Raw genomic sequence first — 26,716 nt, 5'->3', positions numbered from 1 at the left:
TCCAATTGTCTATGAACCCTATATTATTTTGCAGACACCACTTAGACAGCCAGCCAGTGAGTGAGGACAATCTACTAAGTATCTCATCACTCCATCGAACAGGAAGGGGGCCAGAGCAAATTACAGTGCCTGACATCGTACTTGCAAGTTCACACACCTCTTTAACGTTAATTTTTGTGATTTCTGACTGGCGAAATCGAACATCATTAATGCCAACGTGAATAATAATCTTAGAGAATTTACGATTAAATTTGCTTTTATGTCAGGCGCTCTGGCTCCCGGCAAACATGTGACTATGGTGGCTGGTGGCTTTATTTTCACGTTCCGTGTAATAGAATCACCAATAACTAGGGCACTTTCAACAGGATTCTCAGTGGGTGTTTCACAGAGTGGGGAGAATCTATTATGGTAATCGGAACGGAAGAGCGGTGTTTTGTCCCGCGACTACAGCGTCTCACGGTCACCCAGTTGCCCTGCTGCACGGGCTGTACAGCCGGAACCAAACAATGAACAGAGTTCATTAAGCTAGTCGCATCCAAAGCAGTTTCTAAAGCCCTTGCATTCTTACCATCCTCGATTCAAATTGGGATGCGTGTCTCTAGTTCTGAAATCTTGTCCATCAGCCTATCTCCCTGCATTTATCACATGTAAAGCCCTCTGCGCTGACAGAGAAGGCTATACTACACATGTGACATGAAGTGCAAGTGACAATAAGTGGCGTGGCGCAATGGATAAGACACATGCCTTTGGTGTGAGAGACCCGGGTTCGAATCCACTGTGAGACACCAATGTGTCCCTGAGCAAGACACTTAACCCCTAGTTGCTCCAGAGGCGTGTGACCTCTGACATATATAGCAATTGTAAGTCGCTTTGGATAAAAGCGTCAGCTAAATGAATAAATGTAAATGTAAATAATAGGAGAAGAAATTACTCACCGTGTTTGTTGATTAATCCTACTCACCACAGTTGTTTGATGGACTCGAAAAGGCGCGAGCACGTGAGAGGAAAAAAAGACGGCAAACACGGATGGCAGATTAACAGGCTAGCGGAAGGCTAGCGCGTTTTGCGAGCGATAGTGATTTAGATTAAAGCTAGCGAAATCAGATCAATGTGACAGACAAAATTAGATACTATCAGATATCTGGTTGATGAGTACGATATATTTAGCGATATAAACAACAAGGAATGATAGTAAATAGAGATTCAAAACGGAAAGCTATACGGAGCTTACAGATGCAAACCACATGGCAGCAAGACAGCGAGGCAGACCGGAGCAATCGATCCACGAGCAGACTCCTGCAAATCCTAATTATCTGTTAGTTTACTTTCAAAAGACAAACGTGCCAAGTTGTCCTGTCAAATTTGTCTAGACTTTTTTTTCTTTTTTTACATGTGTCATAGATAGCTGTTTAGACATTTTTGTAATAATATAAAGAGGGCGCTGCTAGTTGGAATACAGTATTAGTGCAAAGAACATAACATTACTACTGGCATGACGTAACTGAAAAGATTAAGCATATTCTTATTAATGTTAATATAGAGTTCTAATGCATGTCAAAACAAATCACATTTAAAATAATTATTGAGGAATTGTACAACAAGAAAATTGTATAATAAAAAAGAAAAAGAAAAAAAATGCATTTCCATGGATCTGACAATATTGTACATCTGTCATTTGTGGTTAATTTCGCTCCGCCCAGGATCATTAGTCTTGTTTTGTTGGTTTGTGAAATCACAAGCTTCTGCTTTTCTCCACTTTGCCTCATTGGTTTCACTTCGGCTACTGATAATATCACAAATCTTTTGCCGTGGCGTGAGCTTCTAATTTATTGTAATTTAGCGTTCAATTTTGTTTCAGGGTTATTTCAGAAGCCATTGCACTAATGTAGATGCTCTTTGACCCTTATCATTTGTATATATCCTATGGATTTTTTATTTATTTAAATAAATCAAGGTTAAGTGATAAGAAATTTAGGGAAAACTGTTCAAAAGAGATTTTATTCAAGATACTCCATCACAAATATGGTTGCAACTGTGTTTACACTGATTCATTAAAGTTAGTTTAACATGGACTGTTTTGCTATATCTGAAGACATCCTTCACCCACCTCTTGATAAAAACGTTCTTACCATAACAGACATTCAGTCTCTATCGCTGTCATTATAATAAACCAGACCTCGTACTAACCAGGACAAGAGCTGCCAAACGTGTATGTATGTACATACATGTCTTTTATTTAATGTAATACGTATTTCAGGGTTATTGGTGGCCCTAAAGTCCATTGTATAGGTGTTCTGCCAATGTGAGGTTGATCCTGTGGAGAGCGCTGTGGTGCTGAGGGTACTCTTCAGCCAAATTCTGAATAATGGAGCTGACCTGAGATAAGAGTGCAGGAATTAATTAGCATCATTTGTTTTGTTTTTGTTGTTTTTTTACAGTTTTTTTTCAATCACAAGCTTCTGCTTTTCTCCACTTTGCCCCATTGGTTTTACTTCAGCTAATAGATAATATAATGTGGATAATATCACAAAACTTTTGCCTTGCTTGCCGTAAGCTTCTAAATCTAAATGTTGAATGTCAGAGGAACTCTGAAAGTTCTAAACTCTAAAGCAAAGGCTAACCAGCTATTTAAATGTTGATCAACAAGCGTATTGGCTGCAGAAGCGACAGGAATCAGCTTGTACCATATAGTTAATTTACTTTATCAGAGAATCTTCAGTGGATCTTATACTGACCATTTTCAATCTTTCTTCATGTTTCTGTGTAGCCAGCTCCAATGCCATGTCTCCACTTGCCATCGGAGTGTACTTTCCCTCTTTAACAGCCTGCAGGTGTTTCGCCCGACCCTGTAGCACAGGCAGACGAGACATATTCTACAGGAGAGAGAAGAAAAGGGGGGTATTTGTTTAAGGCATCTGTACAAGAAGTAGGTGGACCCCTGTCTTATGAGCAAACCCAGCCCAACCCAACCTTTTGGTACGTTCAGCCCCTGCCCACAACTGTTAATGTCTTTTTTATGGAAGTAAAATAATGACAAATGTTTTTGAAACAAAAAAGCTTGTTGAATTGCACTACTTGAAAAAATATGTATTGCATTAACCCTGCTTGCATTTTAAAGCATTGTATTTTCAGGGCTTGCATTTTTATGAGCTGAAATTCAACATGGTTGTAAATTTAAGCTGTGAATATTTCAATTCAAAACATTCACACACGTTTTCATTATTAAAAATTCAATAATCCATATTCACCTTTCAGATTTCACTTCCAAAATGTTCATTCTGTTTAAAAATACAACCTATAATATTCGACCGGCAATTTTCGGTCCATTTTATTTCGCTTTACAAATTCGTTTCCACAAATTCAGTGGTTCAGATTCGACAGAAAATTCAACATCTGACATCCGGGAACGGCAGGAATATCAGTAGATTGCCGATTGATGATCTCCATAGCTGTTAGTCGGCCTCACCAGCAGGGGGTGCAAGCGGCTGTTGACGAAGAAAACTATAGAGCAACGGGTGAGAGACTCATTCATTCGTTGAATTACAGAAATGGAGCAAGCAGTAGGCTATTTGTGATTATTATCAGGGCGATGAATTGTGATGATTATCATATGGAAAACCTGATAAAGACACAAAAGCTGTTTACATTGAAGTCTTCACTGTTACTTTTGTACATCTGTCGTGACCTAGATTATGTTATTCCCCGATACTGATGTACAGATCAAACGTTAAATCTGAGGTAGTAGACATTTCTCTCGGTTGTTTAGTTTTCTTAACTTTATATTGCGGCGCTGTGCTGCAGAACTGGGGATTGTGCTGCAGAACTGGGGAACAAGGTACAACCATGTTGAATTTCAGCCCATAAAAATGCAAGCCCTGAAAATACAATGCTTTAAAATGCAAGCAGGGTTAATGCAATGCATATTTTTTCAAGTAGTGCAATTCAACAAGCTTTTTTGTTTCAAAAACATTTGTCATTATTTTACTTCCATACTTTATTGAATTTTATTGTATTTGTGTGATACGATGTTTTCTGCGATTGTGATTATCTGTGTAAATATAAAGTCTATGTAAACACACTCGCTCTGACGCCACGTTTATGAAGAATAAAATTGCTCTACATAGGTTGATTTAACCATAATATAACTGGCTTATAAAGCTGTGAGCCTCCAAAAGGTGTCCACATGGTGTCCAGTTCGCAAGTGTGTGACGTATGCTGTTGGTGGATGCACTGACTCTTTCTTTGGCTTCTTGTAGCGCACTAAGGTCTTGGGTGAGAACCACTCTGGTATTCTGCAGGTCACTGAGATGCACATGTTTGTCTCGGAGGCTGTAGGTCAAAGAGCCCTGCCTCTCCGCCAGCTGAGCTATAACACCATCACACTCTTCAGCTTGCTGAACACACACACAATACACAACAGTGAGAGATATTTTGTAAAAAATAAAATAAAAAATAAAAGGTCATACACTGTTATTATTAACTAAAATGAAACTGAACAAAAAATTACTTGAAAAAAACATTTAATTGAAACTAAATATATAAATACTAAATACATAAACCAAAATATTTGGAAAACTGAAACTAGACAAAAAGACATTTTCATGGCTAAATTTTATTAATTAACTTAAATAACTTAAAATTATTTTTCTTTTACATTTTGAATATATATGAAATTATCACACTTATTACATTGCTATTTACTAATAAATAAATAAATGGACAATAAATATTGATTTGTGCTCAAAACTCTACAAAGCTACAAAGAAAATCAGTTGGTTGGGACAATGGTCAATTGTATAGTTTACCAGTCATTAAGCAAAAATATTTTGTAATATTTTGAATGCCACCACTGACCAAATACAGTCAAGTATACCAGAAATATTTAATCATTTTCAGAAACTATTTTAACTTGAGCAACTCTACTAAAAAAAAAGCAGTAAAAGTAAACTGAAACTAGAAAAAAATTAAATAATTAAGTAAAAACTAACAAATATTAAACAAAATTAATAAATAAATAAATGAAATTATTCAAAGTAAAATAAAAGGTCTAAACTATAATAACCTTGATTCAAACACACACCTTCTTAGTTTGGAGAATCTTTCGGCGGAGGCTCTGGAGAGTGTTGTGGTAGTCGCTGTGTGTGGGCTGCTTATGGTCGGATCGTGCCTGAGCCTCACTCCGAACAGCTATAGTCTCACGTCTGGCCACTACTGACTCCATGTCTCTCAACAATTTCTCCTGCTGCTTCATCAACTGAGCATGACGAACCTAGGCACATACATAAGATCCATTCAGACTGAAACCACACTTTTTTATTAATGTACATTACTTTAACTGTACTTGTAATTCTGTACAGTATTACTGTATATTACAGTTTTTTTCAATTGCAAACAAGCATCGGTCAAAACTGAAAAGCCACATTTTCAAAACTCTCCACACATTCAGTGAAACAAAAGCCAAACTGTGAATCAGTCTTATGGTTCCATGAATGTATTTATAAAAATGCAACCTGCATTGCTATAGTGTTATTATATTATAGTTACAATGACTTTTTAATAATTCAGATTTATTTCTGTCAAATAAGTGAATATATTGTTATTAATAGCTGTGTTGTTTTCTTATAAATACTTATTGTGAGTGACGCATCAATAATGGATTTAAGTAAAGTGAAAACATCTCGGTTACGTATGTAACCCTCATTCCCTGAAGGAGGGAACAGAGACATTACATCAGAACGACGAATTGGGAATCGCCTGAGAGCCCAATCACCTTCGAGTGTAAACTAAACGAGCCAATGGATATTGGCATGCGAGATTTGCATCACACGCTCCACCCGCAGTGCGGGTGTAAATACGGAAGTGGGTGTGCTTGCATTTCAGGTTTTCGATTTGGAGCCGAGCCGGTGACCGGCCGCTCAGCGGTGGTACAGCAACTGTAGCGACAGGACGTAATGTCAAGGAACGAGGGTTACATACGTAACTGAAACGTTCCCTTTCAGTCAGTCACGTTCAACAAATTGGGATCCCCACCAAAGTGCCACTATTGCTACACCCTTCCAGCACTCCGCGTAAGCCACCTGATCCCCCTGCACCTACTAGGGCGGAAGATGGGACAGGGCTTTACGCCGAGAAAAGTCGATCACCGCATAACCCATTCAGTGAGACTACTGGATAACACTGGGAAAGCGTGCAGCGCCCCTTTACACTTAGAAAGGGCACGCTTTCTGACCGAAGGGAGGTATCAAATGGAAGGTACACATATGGACTGGCCATTAGGGCAGTGCAACATATGGAATGTCTCTGAGCCGGCTCCGGCCTAGTTATGAGGGAGTCAACACCAGCAGGGATGGCAGAGCGGACTCTGCCAAGGGCAAGACAAGGGCTCGCCGACAGGGGAGCCGTACCGTGGAAGAATACACATATGAGATCAACCGTAGGGATCATAACCTTTGGTCGCCACGTCCGACTGCCGAGGGTGGTGGAGGAACTCAGCAGGGTTCGCCAGCTGGGGAACTCAACTGAGGAGCAAGATAAGCGCATATATATGATTTAATTCATAATTATGAGTGTGGTCAGGTTTATTCATGAATGCATGTTACCACATGTTATTCTTCGTTGCTGGTGTTGCATCCTCACTTTGTGTGGTTTGCTACTTAACCCTCTGAGGTCGACAAACGCGCCCGCGCGTTTTGCTGGATTTTTTTCAGTTCAGTTCAAAAGAAATTAATTTTGCTCTGTTGACTTTGATATTACAAGCAAGTTTCATACATCAATCGATTCTGTTAACCCTCTGGGGTCTGAGGTGTTTTTGGGGTCCTTGAGATGTTCTGACATGCCCTGACATTTGTGCTTTTTTCAGTTGCTTATAAACATATTAATGGCAAAAAAAAAATTACACACTATTTAGCACAAACAGGGCTACCATAATATGTGAGCAACAATAATGTACATGTCTGCATTTTTGAGAGAATAATGTTTATGCGTGGTTATTGAAAAAACTAAAAACTAAAGTTTCTGAAATAAGGCCATAAAACACATACTAAATATGTGCCAATAAGACTTTTGTCTAATAGATGTCATTGCCTAGTGTTTTTTCTTCAAAATGATGTGAAAATCACCCTGCCTAATCATTCACATAACACAATACATTGATTTGAATTTTGCAAAGCACTTTCTGTTTGGAAAGGCCATATGCGGAGTGGGCGTCACAGATCATGCATATGTAGTGGTTCACACCTCAGGAGACAATGGGGACCGCATACTTAATTAGCCATTCATTCAGGTGAGTCACTGAGCCACAAGAATGCAAGAGCAACAGTTGGAAGCATCTCAATTCTTTTTTATTTTTCCACATATTGTGCTTGCAATTTGGCCTATAATATCCAAGGAAAACATGTCTAGTAATTGTGCAGTTAATTCTCATACTGTATTTTCAGTTTTGGAATATTTATCCTCTCCCCAAATTTGTCACTAATAAAACACAATAAAAATTATTTAAAGAAAAGGCTTATATTTACCTTTTAAAAGTTTGTTTACATCTACCTTGTAAATATATATTTTTATTAAAAAGGTTACAATTACAACAACAATTCAAGTGTAATCTTTCTTTGTAAAAACTAAAGTATACATTTTATCATACATATGTCAAAGTTAAAAAGGTTACAACAACAATAATTACAATTTCAACAATATTTCAAGTGTACTCTTTTTTTGTAAAAAAAAAAAGATTATAGGCCTACATTTTATCTATGTATTCATTACTTTGAATATAGCCAACATTGGAACAGCTAACATCTTAGTTGATGACTTTATTTTTGACAAAAATAGTAGGCTATTTTATATATAGAAATTGCTAAACAAAAGCTTATTTGATGTGGCAGTATATTCTACAGTAAAAACTGTACCCAAATCTAACCCATTCAGACCTTATGTTGTGATTGCTAGCCTATATTTACTTTAAATCCAGGAAATTTGTTAATGAAAAAATTATTAAAATTAAGATACAATTGATACAAAACGAAATTCGTTTTAAAGAAAGGATTTGTACTTTCTGTTTTGAGGTCTCTGTGAATGTTTGAAAGTATTTTAGTGCTTAGAGCGCTCGCGTCCATAATGGAGAACTGTCAGGTAATATTGTTTTTTTTCCTCATAAATGCGAACAGGAAAAATAAAAGACAAAAGACTTTTAAGTAAAACTTACTCCGAAATTGTGTCCTCGGCGGAATTCGCTCTTCAATATGCTGCCGTTCGTCGTCTGTTACAATCTTCCTCTGAGGAAACAACCCGGCGCTGTCCAGAATCATCTGAAGGGCGTCTTTATTACCGGAGAAGCGTGCCATACTCAAAACGCGATGAACTATCAGTAAGTCTGATAGAAACTGTGTTTTTATGGCATTGATCGGGGGGCGTATGCGATGCATACTAGATCACCTAAACTATTTACATGTGAATCGCGCCGGGGGCGGGGCGGCCGCAGCTCATTTAGAGATAATGAAGGGAGAAGGAAAAACGGTAACTCTCCTTGCTTTCAAGCGGATTACATGAGTTGAAAACATTTGTGTTTTATATAAATTACTTCATTTAAAAGAAGAGATTTCAAGCTTCATAAAGACATAACTCACATGCCTGTGTGAGAAGTATTCGCTGAGTTATGATTCATTTTCGGACGCGTTTCAGAATGGACTACACGGACAGAGAGAAGGCAGAACCTAGCTTCGTGTTTATTTTTCTTTATTTGGCAAAAAGCACCACACTTTGTTTTTATTGTGAGTATACACAAAAATAATACACATTTAACAGAATCGATTGATGTATGAAACTCCTATGGAAAATCAAAGTCAACAGAGTATTTCTGAGTTTCTTTTACACTGATAAAAAAAAGCGAGCTGGTATCGCCGGCGATACCGCCGACCTCAGGGGGTTAAATGTGTATTATTTTTGTGTATACTCACAATAAAAACAAACTGTTGTGCTTTTTGCCAAATAAAGAAAAATAAACGTGATGCGAGTTCTGCCTTCTCTCTGTCAGTGAAGACCATTCTGAAACGCGTCCGAAAATGAACAATAACTCAGCGAATACTGAGTCAAACAGGCATACAGTCACACAGGCATGAAGCTTGAATTCTCTTCTTTAAAATGAGGTAATTTATATAAAAAACAAATATTCTCATCTTGTGAAATCTGTATTAAAAGAGAGCGATTCCAGTCGAGCTAATTAGAGCTCATTCAAAGGTAATGTGACTCCGCCCACGGAGAGCGCGCGCTATTCAAACGCAAATTACTGAGGCAAACCTGTGAACGCCCCCATATCAGCTCGAGGAAGCACAAGTTTAATCATATCATTGTAACCTACGTGTTTACACCATCTGGCAGCGCTGTGAGGAATAGGGCTGGGTACCGAGTTCGATACTTTTTAGGTACCGACCGAATTGCCTCGATACTATCGAGTATCGAAAAATGACTTGTTTTTCGGTACCAGATTTCGATACCTAAGGGGTTAACTCGTCAACGTCAGTGCTCAAACAAATACATATGAAATGCACAACGACACGCCTAAAGTCGCTCACGCACATACACGCAAACTCTACACACACGAGACGCGCGGAACTCTGCGCACATACTCATATGAGACGCGCGCGCGCACACAAACTGTCCACGCACATTCTCATATGAGACGCGAGCACACACACACAAACTCGCGCACATACTCAATGAGACGCGAGCACACACACTCACAATACCCTAAAGATGTGGAAAAGTCGATCAAAAGTGTGGCTACATTTCTCCAGGCTCGATGCCAACAGCGCGCGATGCAGTATTTGCGGTAAAATAATTGCTGCAAAGACCGGTACCGCGACAGATATGATGAAGCCCTTGACAGTGCACGGAGTAAACATAAGAGCAGAAAGTTGCTCCGTCTTTGACTGGTAAATGAAGAGATACCTTGTTGATCACTCTGACAGTGCTTATATTGCAATTTACTGAATGTACACTGCCGTTCAAAAATGTGTTGGTCAGAATTTTTTTTTCAGTAAGGATGCATTAAAGTGATCAAAAATTACCTTAAAACATGTGTAATGTTACAAAAGATTTCTGTTTCAAATAAATGCTGTTCTTTTAAATTTTTTATTCATCAAAGAATCATGAAAAAATGTATCATAGTTTCCAAAAACTGTTTTCATATTTCTGAAGGATCATGTGACACTGAAGTAATGATTTTGAAAATTCAGCTTTGACAACACAGGAAAAAATTACATTTTGAAATGTATTCAAATAAGATTTTAAATTGTAATACTATTCCACAATATTACAAGTTTTACTGTATTTTTTTAACAAATTCAGCTTTGGTGAGCATGAGCTCTTTATAAAAAAATATTTTGTTCCTTATGTATATGTATGTATAAGGAATATTTTGTTCCTTTGTGCTTTTTTTTTGTTCCTTTGTGCACTGACTAAGGAGCATGAGTCAAACTGAAAAAATAAAACCAAAGTTTTTCTGAGTTAATGTGTTATGTAATCTTGTTAAAATGGATTTCATAAAATTGGTATCGAAAAAAGTATCGTTCAGGAACCGGTATCGAAATCAAGGTATCGGTATCGGTATTGGTATCGAAATTTTTTGAACGATACCCAGCCCTAGTGAGGAATAATAATAATGGAAACTCTACCTCAGAGACAGTGCGGGTATTGCAGGAGAGAGGATCCGAATATGTAGTAAGTTTTTTTTCCTTCTCAAGTTAATCGCGTTTCTGTGAATGAATGAATGGCAGCCGCAGAGATGCGCACTGTTTATCACAGCTCGCAAAAAGACAGTTTAAATTTAAATTGCGTCTCTGTGTGAATGAATGATGATGTTTTAGAAAACTGTATTGCTATACTGAGCTGAGTAAAAATCGACAGAAATATGTTGAAATAAAATGTAGGCTATTTGTATAAGCAACGTAATAAACTGAAAATTAACATTTATATGCCCTAATATTTCATAAAAACAACGTTACAGTCAGGCGTTTCTGTTTGTGAATGAATGTTTCGGTTTTAGCAAACTGTATTGCTATACTGAGTAAAAATCGACTGAAATATGTTGAAATAAAATGTATTTGTATAAGCAACGTATTAAACTGCAAATTAACATTTATATTTCTTATAATAAAAATGAAAGACCTATGTTACAGACATATGAAAGACAACATTTCGTTGATTAGTTTTGGATAGATTATACATTTTTACTGTAAAATATCTGCCAACTCAAATAAGCTTTTGTTTGCCAATATTTGCTCATGTTAAATATAGTATGTTTTGTCAAAAATAAAGTAATCAAATAATCAATCAAATCCTTAACTTTGAAATATGTATGATAAAATGTATACTTTAGTTTTTACAAAGAAAGATTACACTTGAATTGTTGTTGTAATTGTAACCTTTTTAATAAAAAAAATATATTTACAAGGTAGATGTAAACAAACTATTAAAAGGTAAATATAAGCCTTTTCTTTAAATAATTTTTATTGTGTTTTATTAGTGACAAATTTGGGGAGAGGATAAATATTCCAAAACTGAAAATACAGTATGAGAATTAACTGCACAATTACTAGACATGTTTTCCTTGGATATTATAGGCCAAATTGCAAGCACAATATGTGGAAAAATAAAAAAGAATTGAGATGCTTCCAACTGTTGCTCTTGCATTCTTGTGGCTCAGTGACTCACCTGAATGAATGGCTAATTAAGTATGCAGGCCCCATTGTCTCCTAAGGTGTGAACCACTAAATATGCATGATCTGTGACGCCCACTCCGCCCATATTGCCTTTCCAAACAGAAAGTGCTTTGCAAAATTCAAATCAATGTATTATGTTATGTGAATGATTAGGCAGGGTGATTTTCACATCATTTTGAAGAAAAAACACTAGGCAATGACATCTATTAGACAAAAGTCTTATTGGCACATATTTAGTATGTGTTTTATGGCCTTATTTCAGAAACTTTAGTTTTTAGTTTTTTCAATAACCACGCATAAACATTATTCTCTCAAAAATGCAGACATGTACATTCTTGTTGCTCACATATAATGGTAGCCCTGTTTGTGCTAAATAGTGTGTAATTTTTTTTTGCCATTAATATGTTTATAAGCAACTGAAAAAAGCACAAATGTCAGGGCATGTCAGAACATCTCAAGGACCCCAAAAACACCTTAGACCCCAGAGGGTTAATGACGTGCTATGCACTGCCTTTCCAGGTGACCGTCCTCTGACTTTCAGGGCCTCATTGTAGTGTATTGGGCAATCAGGGAGCTGTCCATATCTCCCAGAGGTGGATCTCAAACACGAGATGAAAGAGAACAATAGGTTACTGTTCATAACCCATGTTCTCTGAAACATCAAGTGGAGCACGCAGTTAGTGAATATGCTAACTGAGGAAAGATAGCACGTGCAGGTGCGGGTCCCTTACCTGGCATTGGACACGTGCTTCTGTCTGTCATGCAAGACTTGGTGCAATTGGACGCTTCTGCAGAGGTCAGGTGCGGTGCGAATGCCCTTCCCATAGGCGGATCTCTCCACTCGATGTTTCAGAGAACCGGGGTTACGAACAGTAACCTATTGATCTATTTTATAGTTGATAATTTATAAATCAGTGCATAAAGGATTAGTGATCGACCGATATTTGCGGGTTTTACGTGTATCGGCATCGGCCGATACGCGGCTGCTGCGTTCGACCGATAGTTTTTTCCCGGCATTATTTACAGACAGGCGTCCGCAGGCAGCTCTGTGTTGCTGGAGACGCTGCAGTTCACGTGCAGCCCATGCACTGCCCCTCCCACACAAGCAGAGTGCTGGAAGCCTCTTCAAGACAACGGCAAGTTTTAAACTTTCAAAGCATCTTTTAACTGTTTGACTTAGCTGAAATATTGCCATGGAGGAGCTGCAAATAGCTAAGTTTGAGGCTATCAATATGCATATGGCAGCTGTTACGAACACTGGTCATAGGATTAAATAATGCCGACGTTGTTCCGTGATTCCGTGATATTTGTGGGAGTTTTATTCAGCGACCACCTGGCTGAGGTTTGGACGTGTGCTCATAAAAGAAGCGACGCGGTTGCGACACGCATGCAATGCAGCGCGCTCGTTTGTCCAGACGCTCCTATGCCATGGTGAGATGAAAACATCTAAACTTCAGAATGCCGCAAGCGCACGCAGGTCATGTGACAAAAAACAACTGACCTTTCCATGACAACATCTCCATAAATATATGTAGTCGTAAAGGGCTAAAAATAAATTAATCCTTACTTCCTCGTCATCATGGAGAGCGCAGTTCATGGTTGCATAGCAACGACAGACGCCACGTCCGCAAGCGCTTGTAGAAAGGAGAAAGCGGCGCGGCCGTGCTTTCCACACGTTTTTAGACGCGATATGTTAACAGTCCCTAATTCATAATAAACTGAGAATATATTTGGTTTAAAATCGGTTTTGTTTTGTTTAAAATGGAGGACAAGCCATTTTCTTAGGAAAGCCATTTGCTCTACAATAGATTAAGTTAGGTGCACTAAAATTTAGGCCTAAGCATTAAATGACTAGGTTGTAAATAGTTGGTTACTTTTAAAATTAAGTATAGTATAGTTTGCACTTTATTATGCTGCTTGCTTGTTGCTACTGTGTGCAATAGTGTAATTATTTTATTTATGCTTAAATATTTATTTTCAGTATTTTCAGCACTGAACTGAAGTTCTACCTCACATGTTTTTAATATTTGTCAAATATTGTAGAAGACAAATGAGGAAAGAAGAGAGGCAGAGAGAGGGAGGACTAGAACCCTCACAGTACTGTACATCCATCCATCTATTCCATCCATTTTCCAAACTACTTGTCCTGTAGGGTCGTGGGGAGGCTGGAGCCTTTCCCAGCATCTCGGTCGTATGCTGGAAAACACCCTTGACATCCATCACAGGATGACACACTCACACACATTTATATTCACACTCACATCTACGGGCAAACTTACAACGTCAACATGGAGAGAATATACAAACTCCACATAGAAAGGCCTCCTCCTGCACAGCTGCGACTCCAATACTGCACATACGGCATTATCCTAGATGTTTTTTGATGTTTTGTTTGTTTGTTGTTGTTGTTGTTTTCTAATTATTATTATTGCTTCAGGATTTTGTTGTTGTTGTTTAAACTTTTTTTTTTTTTTTTGTAAATTACATTGACCAAGATTCATGTTGGGAGAGTTGAAAGAGTTTTGAAAACGTGGCTATTGAATTTTTTTTAATCTTTCTAAGTTATACACACACCTCCATACGGTGAATCTCTGCTCTCATGGTTCGTATGTCTCCCTGTCCGATGTCTGAATCTATAGCAGAACGAGTCTCTCGCATAAGCTGGGTTCTCTTCTCCCACAGCATGATCTGATGCCTTAACACATACACAAAACAGTGGAAACAGCTATATAGTCCCATTCATTAACTCTACACAACATTGATTGTTCAGCTCTGCAGTATTGATTCTATACATTATGGAAATGCTCTGAGAATTCACATGAATGTGCATTTGTGTGTATGGCTGTATCTCAAACCTAGTGAGCTGCCTACCGAAACAGCATTTTTGTTCTCTGTTGTTCTATATAGGGCTGGGCGATATATCGCATGACATTGTTATGCGCATCTCGTCAATAAAGCCGGTTCCTTGATTAGTAGTAAATCGCCATCACCTGCTTTCAGATGGAGCGGCATTTACTACACAGAGTGCAACATATGGTTCACTGACAAGCTGAGCCATATTGCATTAATTATCGCAGGCGATGCGTCTGTGATAATTAATGCGATATGGCTCAGCTTGTCAGTGAACTACGGCTCTGTGTAGTAAATGCCGCTCCATCTGAAAGCAGGTGATGGCGATTTACTACTAATCAAGGAACCGGCATTACTGACAAGATGCGCATAACAATGTCATGCGATATATCGCCCAGCCCTAGTTCTCTAAGTAGGCATTTAATTAGAATTCGGGTAACACTTTACAATAAGGTCCCATCAGTTAATATTAGTTGATGCCATATCTACCATTAACAAGCAATGCATTTGCTACAGAATTTATTCATCTTTGTTAATGTTAGTTAATAAAATAAAAATAAAAACTGTTCATTTTAGCTTGAGCCTATTAAATAATATTAACAGATACAACTTTTGATATTGATAATGTACCAGTAAGTGTTGACATTTACATTAACTAAGATTAATATATTTAGAAGTATTGTCATTGTTACTAATGTAGTTAACTAATGTTAACTAGTTAAATGGAACCTTATTGTAAAGTGTTACCAGATTTTGAAACTCAGTCAGGGTGTGTGTGTGTGTGTGTGTGTGTGTGTGTGTGTGTGTGTGTGGCCCCGGTAAACCAGGTTATGTGGACAAAATGTCCCCAACAAAGGTGGCAGGTGAGAGGAAAACAGCTTATAAATCATACTAAGTGATGTTTAATGAAAATGTTTACATGCAGAAAGTATTCTGATGGGTAGGTTTAGGGTTAGGGGATAGAATATACAGTTTGTACAGTATAAAAATCATTACGTCTATGGAATGTCCCCATAAAACATGGAAACCCAACATGTTTTAAATACCGTTAATCCCCATGAAGATAACAAAACAAGTGTGTATGTGTGTGTGTTCCTGCATGTGTGACTCACTCTGCCTCCACTAGGCTGTTGATAAGTCTCTCTTTCTCTTCGTTTAACCTCTCCAGCTTCAACTGAGTCTCAACTGAATCCCTCTCGGCCTCCTACACACAACATAGATACAAATAAACTGTTCAAAATGTATATTTAACAATAAATCATGTGAGTGATAATTACATATCTATTTACATCAGGGATTCTCAACTCTAACTTCTGAGGTTCACTGTGCTGCAGAATTTAGCCCCACACCTATTTAAACATAACTTAATCAAGGTCTTCAGGATTACTTGGAATAAGGTGATAACCTAATTAAACTCTGCTTTAACAGAATGGGAAACTAAATAATTTATTGTTTAAACTTCAAAATTTCCATTGATAAATATTCTACCAAGTTGCACTTGTGTTATAGAATAGAACATATGTTGTATTGTGTTTACATTACTACTGATTAGTATTTACATAACTGCTGATCTTTTGTGTATTTACTATCTAGTATACATAAAAAAAAAATTAAAAAAAAAAAAAAAGCCCTTTATTGTTATACAGTAAATGGACAAAATCCCAAAGGAATATCAGTTCTTTCTTATTGTAGGGTGTGTGCACGGGAAAATGACAATACAGATGATGAAATGAAAAGAATAAGAACAGACAAATACAGAAAAAAATAGTGTATAAGGAAAAGGCCTGAATTTCCACATTAAGCTACACAGTGTGTAGAGTTGTACCTTGAGTCTCTGTCTGAACTCTGTTTCCATCAGACTATTGCTCTGTTGCAGGGCTTGATTCAGATCGCTGTTTTTACTGAGCAGAGAGTTCAGTTTTACCATGTCTGCCATGAGAGCTTTGATCTGTTTATCCAGATCTGTCTGCTCGCGCTGCTCCTGCTCCATCTCACCTTATATAAATAAATATTACCAACACACATATACGCAGAGGATGATATCAATAATGTATTTATTTATCAGACTCATTTTATTACTTTGAGCTTTGTTTGTTCTCTTTGGACAAATGGTAAAAAGGTCTGCACTTGATAACCTTAAAGTTATCCACCTTTTTCCTACGCCGCATGAAACTTTGCGCAAATTATGGGAGCAACTTCCATTAAACTGTAAACAATCAGTGAAAGGCTTGCTCTATGAATGCAAAAAAAAAAAAAACTGCATTCAATGAAGTGACATTATTCTACTCACCCTTCAACCATCTAACATTAAAAGGAAACTTAAAAGTGTAAAAGCATTAACAAAGTACTTTCAACAGACCATGAATTACTCAGCATTTCAGCAAACACTGCTAATTAGAATTAGAAGTGAAAAGGCCAGTAGCGGTATTAACATTAAGTGGCATATGGCATTTTATGCACAGAAATCATTGGCTTAATCACTGTGCTTAAGGCCCGTTCACACCAAGGACGATAACTATAAAGATAACGATAAAGATATAATTCTAAAAATCGTTCTCCATATTAAAGAATAACAGAGTTCACACCACAACTATAACGATAAAGATATGAGGAACGATATCGTTGGGATCACTTTCAGAACGATTTTTTTCCAGCTGTCAAACGATAAAACACTGACAGTCAATCAGAATCCATTCTAATTTAAAGGTCTCGCGCATTTAAAATGGGGCGGGCGCGCGCGTGCTTAGAATAAAAAGACCGTTATCGTTCGTTGCTTTGGACGCCTATATAGTTATCTTTATCGTTATCTTTATAGTTATCGTGCTTGGTGTGAACGGGCCTTTAGTGGTACATCCAGTGGCACATCCAATTTTCATTGGCATGTGCCAGTAGATAGTGGAATGTGCCACTAAAACTTGTGACTTGCCAGTGGATAGTGGCATGTGACAATAAAACTTGTGACGTGCCGATGGATTGCCACTTATGTGCCACTGCCAATGTTGCAGAACATATGTTGTGGCACCTCCAGTAGTGACTGACAGATGAGTTGACCAGCTATACTGAAGTAATTGAGACACAAAATCCTAAATAAATAGCCTAATTTTGTGATTTTTAAATATCAATTAACATTTACAAAACGGTAATATTTTTCAAATATGTAGTCAGTATTTGAGTGGCATCTGTCACTGAATGTTATGTAATACCAGTGATACTGTATGTTGTTGATAACGCAAACTACCCATTCTAGGAAACACACGTAATAAATCTATTATGGGTCATTACGAATACCGCATTAACAGTCGCATCCGTTACTGTAAACCTTTATTTTTGCATGATGCTGCATGCACGTTGGTAGGTGTCAGTATAAGTAAGTGATACATTGGTCAGCGCAAGATAAACCAAAACTTACAACAGTTGAGGAAGACCTACATGTGTTGTATTTGTAATTTGTTTGTGAGTTAGACGGTGGCAAAAACTAAATGTATATATAATTTAAATAATATAATATGCGTTTAATGTTTCTCATCTATGCGCCATTATTTACCTCCCCAAAAAAGCATGTCTTAAATCATACGCTAACAGGTAGATTGCGTTTGTCATTATGGAAATGATCCGGCTGCGTCTGTGTTCTTTAATTTGCATGTCGTCAGTAGATCACGCTCTGAACTTTCCACTCCCATCTGCGCTTTTTTGGAATTGCACTCTCATGCTAATTTTCTCTGTTCAGTAAATCTTTAATATTTCACAAATATTTTTATGGGGTGTCTCAGTGTTTTTTTTGTCCATACAATGAAAGTCAGTGGGGTCGAATGTTGGTTTGGAGCCCACTGACTTTAACTGTATAGAATTTTTTTTTAATTTGAAATATATTATGCAAAAGAAAGTAATAAAGGTTTGGAATAAAGGTGAGTTTTTTTATTTATTAACACTATCCCTTTAAATTTAATTTATGCTGCTTTTTTTAATACCACACAGAATGTAACTACTACCTGTAAGGAAATGTATAGTCATCTGTTATTATTATTATTATACTAATACTAATACAACTAGTGGTGCAGAAATAGTTTACAGAGTCTTTGAGAACAGTGTGTATGTGTGAAAAGTGGTACCTACTCTCTTTCCTGATCTTGCTCTGTTGCAGTATTGTGAGTTGTGATCGTAGGATCTGTACAGAAGAGCAGTGGGCCTGTTTTTCCTGAGTGAATCTCACTAACTCCCCCTGCTGCCAAAGCCACAACTGCTGCTGCTCTTTAATGTCAGCACCAACTTCCTCCAGCTCCTTAGACAAGGTGGCTGCATGGATCTCCAGAGGACCTAGGTCTTCATGCTGCTCTCACACACACATTTGACAGTGTAAATATGCAGTATCTACAGTAACTACAATATGAAATGCAATAGTCTAGATGGATGCTATGGCTTATAATCATCAGAGAAAAGGGAGGTCCATGTCTTTTTCAAAGCATCCATACATTAAAACATGAACTGAGTGTGAAATGTGTGGACTAACCCCTGTACTGGACACAATTTCCTTGATCTTTTTGTTGTAGATGCTGATCGTGGCCTGCTTTCGCTCAATCTCTGTGACTTGTTTAGCAATCTCTGTCTCGCGAGAAGACAGCAGCAAGTGTCGCTGGCTCATTTCTTGCTCAAGTTCAGCTTGAAATGCAACAAGAGAATCCAGATGTGTCACCACCTCTTGCCCCTCCAGCGTTACTGTGTTGATGTCATTCTCCAATTTAGTTAACTGAGCCTCCTAAGAAATCACATACAATGCACAAGTTTGAATTTTATGAAACCTGTCAAGAACACATTCAGGTCATATTACACCTCAAAATCATGGTCATATATATATAATATAATATAATATAATATAATATAATATGATAAAATATAATATATAATATATAATATATATATATATATATATATATATATATATACACCCTGTTTAGTTCAGTTCTTAGTCCTTTGTCACTGTCAAGGTTGGTTTGCTTTTCTGCAAAGGAGCACTTTCTGTTTCCTGTGCTCCTGTTGCATTCTAGTGTTCCACAGTTTTTTGTTTTGGATAATAAAAACTGCTGCTTTTAGATCCTCACCTAAAACCTCTCCTTTGCCTACGACAACCTGTGACACTTAGACTGCATTCAAAGAAACCATTTTATCAGTTCTTGCGGCATTGCTAGCGCCATTCTCAAATTGGGCACCAGGAAGGCAGCAATGTTGAAAAAGATAACATCTTTAATATACTTGGTTGTAATTACTACAATGTTTAAATAATAATGATGGATTAAATTGTAAAGTATTTATACATCATGGTAGTATTTGTTGTACTGCCATTCATTTATGCTGAAAAAAAAAAATCTCAATATTTGTTCTCTTACGAGAGGTTCTCTCGTACTGCGTAAGAACTTACGCTTGGGGGAAAGTCTCTTTCCGCGAGATACTGAAGCCAAAAATTATCCTTCATTTTTATATAATGCAAAACGCGTTGCAGCAGCATACAGACATAGGCGAGGCAGCTTGCGCGCCTATTGGCTGCCCTGCGGCAACTGCAGCAGCCTATCGAGAAGGCGCTCTTGACGCCTTGACCAATGGGGGTGCTTCGCGCCCATTTGCATAGCGTCCCGCCGAAATAGGCGTGGCCTAGGGCTATAAATATAGCGTCGAGAGGCTGGTTCACTGATTTTCATCTCTTCAGCGGAGCTCACGCATCGCTGGACCCTGAGAGAAGCCGCGCCGTCTGAAGAAGCCTTTCAGCGGGACGAGTCTGCATCGAAGCCGCTGGCCGCGCCGCCTTCTGCTGACATTCCTGCTGCGCTATCCGGTGCATTATATCCTTTTCATTGCTAGTGTGTGTTCGCCCCGCGACTCACACTTTTCTCTCTAAAAGAGCCGAGCGTCTTTTTTAAGATGCCTCGCACCTTCTGTGGCTCGTGCAGAGCCCCTCTCAGCGACGGGGACCGCCATGTTATTTGCGTTTCCTGCCTGGGAGAAGATCACGCAGCTCTCGCGCTCGCTGACGGCGGATGCCCTCATTGCGAGCTGATGTCTATGGCGACTCTGAGGACTCGCATAGCACAGTTTCACGAGTCTGCACCCCAGCCCGCCGCGCCGTAAGAAGCGCCGCGCTCAGCGAGGCCCTGAACCTCCTCCCGAGGCAAGCTCGCCGGTTCGCCCGCCAGCTTCACCGCCCGCTTCACTCGAGTCGATCACCCCCGGACAACGGCCGCTGTCTGCCGCCATTTCGGTCGCGGATGAATCTGATGATGTGGAAATTGCGGAGGAGGACAGCTGCTCTATCCTAGCATCAGGCAGTGAGGATTATCCGAGCTCTGTGGATCTCGCACCCCCTGCCCGTGAGCCGTCTGGTAAACGGGCCAGCATTGAGTCAGAGCTGACGCGTCTGCTCTCTCAGGCCGTTGAGAGCCTCGGCCTCGAGTGGTCGACGCCCGTAGAGCCAGCACACAACCGGCTGGATGGCTGTTTTCTTAAAGGGGACCGTGTTGCAACACCGTCTAGACCCGCGCCGTTTCTTCCTGAGCTTCACGAAGAACTCGCGAAATCCTGGTCTGCACCCTTTTCAGCCCGAGTTAAAACTTCTGTTTCTGCAGCATTCTCCGTTGTTGATGATGCTAAAAACAGAGGATACCAGTCTCTCCCTGCAGTAGAGGAAGCTGTAGCTGATCATCTTTGCCCGCCCTCCGCTGGACGGCGCGCTAAGACTGCGCTTCCCTCTAAAGCCTGCCGCACCACCTAAGCTCTGCACGGCCGCGCTTACACCGCCGCTGGACAGGCTGCAGCTGCGTTGCACACGATGGCCACGCTACAAGTTTTCCAAGCCAACCTTCTCTGCAAACTTGATGAGGAAGGACTGGAAGCTGTAAGCGTCGCGGATTTGAGAAGCGCTACAGACCTCGCTCTTCGCGCTACTAAGTCTGCTGCACAGGCCGTAGGGCGGATTATGGCCTCTCTCACCGTTGCTGAGAGACACCTGTGGCTAACACTGTCTGAGATGCCGGACTCGGAGCGCGCTGCGTTCCTCGACGCTCCCATCTCCTCTGCTGGGCTCTTCGGATCGTCCGTCAAGGATTTTGCGGACAGATTCGCTGAGGTACAGAAGACATCGCAGGCCATGAAACATTTCCTGCCTAAGCGCGCTAGCTCCGCAACAGGTCGCTCTAAACAGCCGTCTGCTCGAAGCTCACAGCCGCAGCCGCCGCCGCCTCACAGCGGAAACAGGCCCGAAGCTCGAGACCGCGCTCTCGCTCTGCTGGCCGCCGCCCTCAACGTGGTCCTCGGCCAAAGATTGAAATCAAGCCCGAGGCCTCAAAGTCGTCCTAGCCCTTCTAGGAAAACGACGGTGTTCAAGTCCCGCTGCGGCCAGACTTCCACCAAAACTACCAGCTCGCTCAGTTCCAGAAAATGTGACTGTTCCAGCTTATTTAGCAGTAAACAAGTCGGTAACACAGCCCGCTTGCCTGCTTACAAATGCCGTTTTTACGGCGACCCAAATATCCCTCAAAGAGTGTAATTTCTGGCATTCCGGCCACGGTCGATGGTGTTATGAGTGTAGAAAAAGTGCCCACTATCACGTGCTCATTCCTACACACAAGCACAGCTCTTCACACAGAGCTCGCGCTCATAAAATCAACTCAGGTCGATTGCGCATTAAAAGTAGTGAATGTGCCCACAACTCAGTGCCCACATACACTGCACACTGCATGTCTTCCGGTTTCTGTAAAAACGAAACCAAAACACATACGGTCACTGGCCAAAGATGTGTTCAGTGCTTCTCATGTGCCCGCTGTGTCGCGCCCATATGCACTCACAGACATGTTAAACCCCGAAGGGTCTTGCCCGCTCACCTCCTCTCAGCTACTCGCTGTATCAGAGTTGAGTGCGGGCAGGCTGCCCGCTGTTATCAGCGCACCCCCCGCCTCTTCTGCCGCAAGCACGGCACCTATGTCTCAGCACATAAGAGCTCTTCAGCCGCCACACTGTCACGGCCAGAGCGCAGACTTCATTCAACCCCTAGCTATTCATGCGAACGCATGGGCACAGCTTCCCGGGGTATCAGAATGGTTGCTGAACATTATAAGAAGAGGCTATTCGCTACAGTTCGCTCGACGGCCTCGCCGCTGCGAGGCGCGAGTCAAAACTACGGTAAAGAAGGAAGTAGCTCATCTACTTCGAACCGAAATAGCGAAACTATTGAGCAAAGGGGCCATAGAACCCCTATCTCAAGCTCAGAGCGAAGGGGGCCTGTACAGCAGATATTTCCTGGTACCGAAAAAAGACGGGGGTCTCAGACCCATTTTAGATCTAAGACGGCTGAACAGAGCGCTTTCAGAATGATCACGACCAGACAAATCCTCTCGCAAATTCGCCAGGGGGACTGGTTTGCGTCGATAGATCTGAAAGACGCGTATTTCCAGATACAAATAGCGTCACGTCACAGGCGATTTTTGAGATTCGCCTTCGAGGGCCAGGCATATCAGTATACAGTCCTACCGTTCGGCCTGTCTTTAGCACCCCGTACATTCACGAAGTGCATAGACGCGGCCCTCGCTCCCCTGAAAATTCGGGGGATGCGAGTTTTGAACTACTTGGACGATTGGCTAGTTCTGGCTCAGTCTCGTACAGAGCTCACAGAACACATGACCGTTTTGCTCGAGCACCTCGAGAAATTAGGTCTCACAGTCAATTGGGCGAAGAGCTTGCTGTCTCCCAGTCAGGAAATATCCTTTCTGGGCACAGACCTGAACTCGCTGTCTATGACAGCTCAGTTATTGCCACAACGCAGACTGGCCCTTCAGCGCATGACGGAAAGCTTCCGCTGCGGCGCTATGGTCCCGCTCAAACAGTTTCAAAGGATGCTGGGCCTCATGGCCGCAGCATCGCCAGTGCTTCAGCTGGGCCTCCTTCGGATGCGCCCACTACAGTTCTGGCTACAAGCGCGTGTGCCGCGCCGAGCGTGGACTTCCGGTCGTGTTCGCCTCAAGGTCGATCAGAAATGCGTTTCAGCTCTGAAACCTTGGACGGCGACCGACTGGTACCGGTCAGGAGTAAGCCTGGGGACTTCCTCGAGTGTGAAGGTGGTGTCCACGGACGCCTCCACCTCGGGATGGGGAGCGCTGCTCGAGGGCAGACCGTTCTTTGGCCTATGGTCAGAACGGGAAAAGCTTCTACACATAAATTGCCTGGAAATGATGGCAGTCGACAAAGCGCTCAGGCGCTTCTATCCCCAGATAGCAGGACACCACGTTTTAGTCCGTTCGGACAACATGGCGGTGGTGGCCTTTATAAATCACCAGGGAGGTGTCAGATCCCGAACCCTTCACAGGCTGACGGAACACCTCCTGGTCTGGGCCCAGCACAATTTGCGCTCTCTGAGAGCAGCCCATGTGCCCGGCCACTTGAATCTGGAACCAGACAGACTGTCCAGGAACAATGTTCCGGCAGGAGAATGGTCCCTGCATCCACAGACAGTCCAATTGCTGTGGAAGAAGTTCGGCAAAGCGGAAGTAGACCTGTTTGCATCTCAAGAAAACGCTCACTGCCCGATATACTTCTCCAAGAGCAGGGACGCGCTGGCTCACGTATGGCCCCGCTGCCCGCTCTATGCCTTTCCCCCCATTTCGCTCATACCTCAGGTAATAGAGCGGATCAGGGAAAGTGAATGCTCGGTGCTACTAGTAGCTCCGTTCTGGAAAAACCAGGTTTGGTTCCCAGTTCTGATGCAGCTAGCGAGCTCTGCCCCATGGCCGATACCGCTGAGGAGAGACCTCCTCACCCAGGCCAAGGGCTCGATTTGGCATCCTCGCCCGGAGCTTTGGGCCCTACACGTGTGGGCCATCAATGGGTACCCGCTCACCTCCCTACGGGAGTGCTAAACACGATCACGCAGGCTAGAGCGCCCTCTACGAGACGGCTCTATTCCTCAAAATGGTCTGTGTTCTAGCTGGTGCACAGCCCGTGGCGCGTCGCCCCAGGACTGTGGGGTGACGGACGTTCTTTCCTTCCTACAAGAGCTTCTGGAAAAGGGCAGAACCCCTTCCACGCTTAAGGTTTATGTGGCAGCTATAGCGGCGTTTGCTCAACCAACGCTAGGCCAGTCACTTGGGAAGAACGATCTGGTCATTCGCTTCCTAAAAGGAGCGAAGAGGTTAAACCCTCCCAGACCTCCTTCAGTTCCCATATGGGACCTTTCCACGGTCTTGGAGGCCATGAAAGGTGCCCCATTTGAGCCAATCCAATCTGTGGATATCAAACACTTGTCCTTCAAGACAGCGTTTCTTTTGACTCTCGCTTCAGTAAAGCGTGTGGGGGACTTGAAAGCGCTTTCAGTAAGCGCGACATGTATGGAGTTTGGGCCAAATGACTCTGTTGTCAGGCTCAAACCGAGACACGGGTATGTTCCTAAATCCCTCAACACACCCTTCAGGTCCCAGGTCATTTCCCTGTCGGCCTTATCGGTCCCTGATGAGGAGAAGGACGCCGCTTTGCTCTGCCCGGTCAGGGCATTAAGAGCTTATGTGTCTCGCTCGTCTGCTTTCAGACAGACAGAGCAGCTATTTGTTTCGTTCTACGGGCGCTCTAAAGGGCTAGCTGTGACGAAACAGACCCTATCCAGGTGGATAGTGGATGACATAGCGCTGGCATACATCTCTAAGGGCCTACAATGCCCATTAGGTGTCAGAGCGCACTCCACAAGAGGCATGGCCTCTTCGTGGGCTTGGTCTAGTGGGATTTCTTTACATGATATCTGTATGGCGGCAGGCTGGGCCTCCCCGTCTACATTTATCAGGTTTTATAACCTGGAAGTTCCCGCTTTGCAGGCTAAGCTGCTGTCGGTCTAATAAGCCAGTACTATCTGCCCCGATGTCGGCTCAGAATACTGGGAGTTGATGAGCAATGCTCACGGATCGATTATGCAGCCCTGAGGGCAATTGTAAGACCCATAATTTTCATCAGATCAGGCCAAATTTCGCCCTGACTGTATGGAACACTATTGTCTTATAGGCCGGGAGCCAGGTCCACTCCTCAGGATGTTTTTGCTACCTTTTTTTCACTATTATTTCCTATTATCTTATACCTTGGGCCATCACAAGTTGATAATGACCACCCCCAACTCGGCCCCGTTTGGTCTCAGGGGCCAAAAAACACCCTTTTTGGGAAAAGCTTTTGGCGGAATGATGTAATTGTGAATATAAAGGTACTGCAGCTACATAAATGGCCATATAACCCAAAAATTTTGCATAGTGTATCCTGACACATAGGGGAAACTAGCAGAAAAAGATTCTGGGCATTGCTGCCTTTTTTCTGTCAAATATCACCCTCAACATACCCCAAAAGACAAAAAAATGGCTGTCCGCCTGACAAATTGTCGTCAAAAGTGATCATTTTCAAGCATTTTATTATATATATCACTGCCTCAAATGTACATGAAAAACTTCCCAAGTTTATAAGCTTCAATTTAAGTCCAAGATGACCTTTCTATCTAGAGGATTATAGCTGGTATAACCAAAGTTCTCCACTGTACCTCAAATCGGAGAAAACAGTACTTTCAAGCATTACCATTCCTTATGGGTTCCATAAGTCCACAAAGTCCTCGCAACACAAGGAATAAAGATGACTCTAGTGTGTAGTCTGTTATAAAAAAAACAACCTTCAATAGAGTAAACGTTAGTAACCTTCTGTACAGGTAAACATTCTTTACAGCCAAATGGTGACACTAAAATACAGCTCAAACATAAAATCGAAAACATTTATTTGGTTCTTAGATCTTTTTGCTGCTTATCCATGCTGTACTTCGACGACTGGTCATGTTAGTGTGTTGTATTAGTGTAGAATATAAACTCTCAATCATCATTTTCCTCATCTTCATCTATATTTGTATGGATTTTATCAGTTTTTGGAGCCAAGCACTTCGATGTGTTCTACGTACATTCAAGGAGATTGTGAAACTGAGCGAGCTTCTTCTTCTTCGGACCTCTCCACACTGGTGCGGGTGACAGCACAGCAGCGCGAGCAGTCTTTTTTCTCTCTCTTTCTTTTCTTTTTGCTTGTGTTTTGACTTGAGCAAAGCAGACTGAGACCATCAAGCACATCCTGCCGCGGCGGTCAGCTGCTGCCTCCACCCCATTGCCCGC

At 41.2% G+C, this 26,716-nt stretch overlaps 1 protein-coding gene across 1 annotated transcript in view; it reads right to left on the bottom strand.

Moving 5' to 3' along the window:
* Positions 1–1,979: 1,979 nt before the first annotated feature.
* ccdc40 (coiled-coil domain 40 molecular ruler complex subunit) overlaps positions 1,980–26,716 on the bottom strand; it is a 76,155-nt gene continuing 51,418 nt past the window's right edge. The window contains exons 12-20 of the mRNA XM_084425230.1: positions 19,072–19,317; positions 18,678–18,891; positions 16,390–16,559; positions 15,677–15,768; positions 14,289–14,409; positions 5,081–5,269; positions 4,236–4,394; positions 2,736–2,873; positions 1,980–2,376 (exon numbers count right to left, since the gene is read on the bottom strand). Of these exons, the coding sequence (XP_084281356.1) occupies positions 2,272–2,376; positions 2,736–2,873; positions 4,236–4,394; positions 5,081–5,269; positions 14,289–14,409; positions 15,677–15,768; positions 16,390–16,559; positions 18,678–18,891; positions 19,072–19,317 (1,434 nt within the window). The 3' untranslated portion in view covers positions 1,980–2,271. The remainder of the gene's footprint in view (positions 2,377–2,735; positions 2,874–4,235; positions 4,395–5,080; positions 5,270–14,288; positions 14,410–15,676; positions 15,769–16,389; positions 16,560–18,677; positions 18,892–19,071; positions 19,318–26,716) is intronic.

The sequence above is a fragment of the Rutilus rutilus genome (genome assembly GCF_951802725.1).
Source record: "Rutilus rutilus genome assembly, chromosome: 12".
In the NCBI taxonomy this organism is placed as follows: domain Eukaryota; kingdom Metazoa; phylum Chordata; class Actinopteri; order Cypriniformes; family Leuciscidae; genus Rutilus; species Rutilus rutilus.
Note: the sequence above shows the minus strand (reverse complement) of the source record. Positions and strands in the feature narration are given on the sequence as shown.